Consider the following 4660-nt stretch of genomic DNA (forward strand, 5'->3'; position numbering starts at 1 on the left):
AAAAGGCCTCTGTCGCGAAGAGAACCTGTTGGAGGGCAGAATCAAGGATCAGACAGCTACGGTTAAGTAAAAACCGAATCATTCCCAGTAATTTTCATTAACAAAACCTCACAGAACCCTACAGAAACCGACCTCATAATATGGTGAAACAACAAACGATAGGAACAGGAATGAATTGGAGAGAGTGGCGTAAATGATGGTGCCTAACCAACCTCTCCGATTGATTGAATTGGGTAACTGTTTAACTGTGGGACGGCACAAGTCCCTAAGTGACTGCTTTTTCTAGCCGACAGACGATTGACAATCGACTTCAGAATAATATTTGCCTCGAATTTGTGTCTCCATTTGTGTGACACCCATGTGAGGGTGCTTAGGCACCAATTCAATGAAGACTTTGCATATATGGAAGTTGCCCATGAGGTAAGTTTACCCATACCCGTCAGGGGTCACCACTCCATTACACGTCAGGCAGCTTTGTTAAGGTTTTGTAGTTGAGACCAATTCTATTAGGCTTTGTGGAAGTGCTGATTGGGCGCATCGATGTCTGTTGATAAATTTGTATGTTTGCGTAAATGTACACTCCCCCTTATGCGGGAAAGTTCGCATTAATTTCAATGGTCCCCTATCCGTGCTCTGCCGTCTACTCATGTCCATCCTCATTGTCGTTGAGTCCGTCTAGGTATCCATTGCGTGAAATCGGTTTTGCCGACCCTGTCAATGCATTGCATGGCGTGTAGAACTCACTCAGCGAAGGAACAGGGGTACAGGCTCTTAACACCCAACCTACACTCTGAGAAACAATGACATCCCAACAGAGAACAAACCCAACATTCCTCAGCTTATCGGAATGTACCCTTGTAACTTTTCTTAATTATAGCAAACGAGAGATTGGGAAAGCTGCACAACTTAGTTATTAAAAGTAGCAATGATATGACGGGTTTGTCGTCATTTAGTTAATCTGCTAGTTGAAAGTAATTCACTTTAGCAAATACGTTTTAACTCCCGCTTGGTTGCCCTCCTGGGTACTGTTCAAAAGGGCTATTCCCTCCATCAGTGTAGATGGTCAGCTTTGCAGGAATCAACATGCCAGGTGGTTGATTCATGCGTAGACAGCTTATCCCTCCCACGCACCAATCGTCCCGCTTACTTTTAAATTCGCCGACTTAGCATCTACTTAACGACTGTAAAGTGGCGCAAACTACTTCGGAATACCTCAGCCATAGTAGCGGGAGATTATCTGCATCGTACATCCTCTCCAGGCATTCACAAAAACCTTGAATTTCTGCACGAATACGACATGCTTTTTTAGTGATATTAATGAGCATTCTTACACCAAATTTAAACAAAAATGTGAAAAATCTGTTGTCAGTTTGAGTGGATAATGAGCATTGTAGAGACCTGGATTACCGAATGTGTCTGCCCTACTTCCACTGCGATTAGCCACCGGTTTTTCGGTATTTTGAGAAATTAATTTGAATACCACATGGCTTTTCTTGAGTTCAAAGTCCTCCTAACACAAGAAAATCGGGGAGAAGGCATCTTCTAGCCACTAGCTAGCCAACTCCACTGAATGCGTTTCTCATTTTCCCCTTTCACTTGAAACTAAATTGGCAACAAGACTGATCAGTAGTAGCTAAGCCATTTGGGCGCCAGGAATGAACTGACGGAAGTTGTTATCACGACATCCTACTTATTGCTTCGCCACCGTTACCCAACCACCCAACCGCCTTCGCATACTCCTACCCCTTGTAACTCTCTACAAGGCACGGAAAGTTTACACGACCAGTGCCAAACATCTAAGAAAACGTTAGACATTTGGATAAAATGGCCAAGCCACCCATCTTCTTCTCCATTCGGACTGGCAATATGAACAACTTATAGACTCCTGCCATAAGAGGAACGGCTGCTGCACGGTTAAGGAAGATGAGAGGCTGCACAACACTCATGACAACATCCAGATCCAGAGAGGCGAATGTCGTTGATGCTGACAAGTGTGTAAGAGCCACTTCCCAAGTCTACTTACAATGCATCAATTTTAAAGCTATTTGAATAACTTTAGCAGTTTTGACTACCTTCTGTGGTTGTGGAACTCACTTTGGCCAATTTCCTCATGAGATTCAGCCCAAACAAATTTGACTGGTAGGAGAGGGAAGAGTCATGCGGTTGCTTGGGGAAGGACGAAATGAGGATGATTCAGTGTGGAAACAGTCTTGAGCTGAGGTGACATTCAACTAACTACACTTGATAACCACTCGAAGGTCAAGGTTGATCAACCACTACTGTACTCCGATCTTACACATAGCTAACCCTCCCTCCCCGAGTTCCAGAGGCAGTGGGACGCCACGCATTCGATCTGACCCAAAACACTGCTGTCGCAACTTGTGAATGCATAATGAAAGAGTGGAAGACGTGGAAGAAGTGTGATTGTACAGGCGCCTCTCATTTCGTGAGTGGGAAATTATCTTGTTTGAAAAGGAGGTACGTCATAACAAACACCCTGTTGGCGACACTTTTGAACGGTTCCGATCAAAATTAGGAGCATTTTAAAGGTGTGTCAGTTGAACTTATGAATATTGTGGCAAGCTCTGCGACATGGTTAATTCCAAAGAGGCTTTCAAGGAAACAACAGGACAGACAGGCCCCAGGATCACAAATGTACTCCAGAGGATCCATTCCAAAGAAGACAGTTCCGGCCTACATCAAAATCTTGAGGTTGGTGTAGCACCAGGCACAGAGGAAGGGGAGAGAAGAACAGTCGTTGATGCCAATTCACGCATGACCGGCGCCTTTGAATGTGACGATGAGATTTACCACCACGATGGTGGTGGGTATGTGGGTGGGCGAAGAGAACCTGTACGAGGTTGCAACACTGTGGGAATTGGCATCAAGGTGGCGACAAGTAGGGTTGTTGCTACTGCCACTTCATCATGGTTGTCGCCATGATTGGTAGTGGAGCAAGAAGGCGCAGAAGTCATACAGTCATACAGTACAGTCATACCTCCCCCAACGTCCATCCCACGCAGCACACATCAAAACTTCATAAGACATGGGTCAAGTGGCCATCTTCATTTGTCCATCAGACAGTACGGAATTGGTGTCTTCACCGTAGAAAACTGGCGTCCCATTGGGGCTTCAACTGTAGTTGGCGTTGTTGTTGCCGCGGAAACATGGACAAGGTATGGGCAGTTGTGCCTATTGTTGCGCCTTCACTTGTGCTGACCTTTAATGCCTCACCAATCATCTGCGCTCTTCCGCTGGACTTTGGCCCGAAGGAATAGAGATTGAATAGCCACGACAGCATGTTGGCAGCAGTGTTAAAGAAACGTGGCAATGTGAACCGTAAAACATCGTCTTCTGCTAGCATCGCCTTGAACTCGTGTTGGCTGGAGGTTTGGTGCGGCACTTGTAGCGCTTCGGCTGCAGTGGGGTGGAGCACGGTTGCTACCGACATTCACATCTGAAAGACATCTTCCAGACGGAGGTAAGAGACACTAGTGACTGGACTGGGGAAGCAGAGGCAGTGGTGTGGATGCCTGTCCACTGATACTACTACTCAAGTATGAAGGACAATCGGTTACTGTGAATAATGGCAACAGAAAGCACCCAAAACACGTAGACACACACCCAGGCCTCAGATGCAGTGACTGGGCTGCAACAAAATGCTAGCCTAACATCAAGTAGTCCTCGGTGCCACAGAGGCAACCACAGCGGTAAAATTGTGGTAAGCGCTTCTCATCTACATATCTTAGGGCGGGCGAGCCAAAAGAGTGAATATTCAGCTTTATATTTCATCTTGGTACAGGAGTGGGCATGGTGCCCCATGGAGTAATACGTAAAGTCGGCATAGGCGGGCACCATTGCTCCGAAGGTCCGATGATGGTGCCGAACAAAGGCAGTTTCTCTACAACAAAAGCCACCTTTAACTGTGCTGGTGAGTAACATAATTGCCTCTTCAATGAGGCATTTCGAGGTGGACTTAAACGAACCTAAGAGCAGAGTAGGTGCCTAAATTGAGGCATGTGTATTGAGGGTCGAAGAAGAAGTAGACAGAAGAAAGGTAACCGGGAAGTAGATCCACCACTCCGACAGCACTGTTGATGATAGGAGCCGGATCGTGGGGCGCCGCCAGCTTCCGCTGCCGCATCGTGTGCATTCTGGAGACAGGTAAAAGCACAGAGTTGTTAGTACGAAGGATTTGTTTGATGTGCTGCAAAGCGACTCGCAGAGCTGGACCTACCACAAGAGTGGACTCAACAATGGATTTCTCGAATGCCTCACGAGTTATGCCATCCGGCGATGCTTTGTGAACACTGACCTGGTAGTTGTAGTACAGTTTGTGCTCCTCATCCAAAGTCAAACTGAGGTCCGAGGACACAAACTTGCTTGATTAGAAAAGACACCTCAACATCATCACTCATGCAAGAATGGAACGTATCGACGTGGAAAGATAAATGGTTGGCCAGATGGATGCAGAGAGGAGATGGGCAAAAGCAGAATTTTTCTGAGGACTAAAGGGCTACCAAGTCTTGAGAGTTAAGTCTTTTTTCTTTGTTGCTGATAGGCAGCGTGTCTGTGTATGAGAAGCGTATGGAGGAAAAGAAACAGGTAAGGGAGGACAAGGGCGCTGAGTAGACAATTCGACCTATCTCATCGCAAGCGA

General features: G+C 46.4%; 2 protein-coding genes across 2 annotated transcripts in view; both read right to left on the minus strand. All coding sequences in view use genetic code 11, as the record gives it.

Annotated features, from left to right (window-relative positions):
- The window catches only part of EGR_08931 (hypothetical protein), a gene marked incomplete at both ends in the record, with an annotated part of 7591 nt that extends 4543 nt beyond the window's left edge, over positions 1-3048 (minus strand). The window contains 3 exons of the mRNA XM_024498180.1: positions 123-214; positions 1213-1359; positions 2999-3048. Coding sequence (XP_024347379.1) covers positions 123-214; positions 1213-1359; positions 2999-3048 — 289 coding nt within the window. The remainder of the gene's footprint in view (positions 1-122; positions 215-1212; positions 1360-2998) is intronic.
- Positions 3049-3100: 52 nt separating this feature from the next.
- On the minus strand, positions 3101-4418 carry EGR_08932 (Arginyl-tRNA--protein transferase; the record flags this gene model as incomplete). The annotated part of the gene is made up of 4 exons (XM_024498181.1): positions 3101-3417; positions 3801-3901; positions 3987-4358; positions 4399-4418. 4 exons carry the CDS (start codon positions 4416-4418, stop codon positions 3101-3103), a joined length of 810 nt encoding a protein of 269 aa, XP_024347380.1.
- Positions 4419-4660: the final 242 nt, after the last annotated feature.

Source organism: Echinococcus granulosus, assembly GCF_000524195.1.
Source record: "Echinococcus granulosus chromosome Unknown EG_S00125, whole genome shotgun sequence".
In the NCBI taxonomy this organism is placed as follows: Eukaryota; Metazoa; Platyhelminthes; class Cestoda; order Cyclophyllidea; family Taeniidae; genus Echinococcus; species Echinococcus granulosus.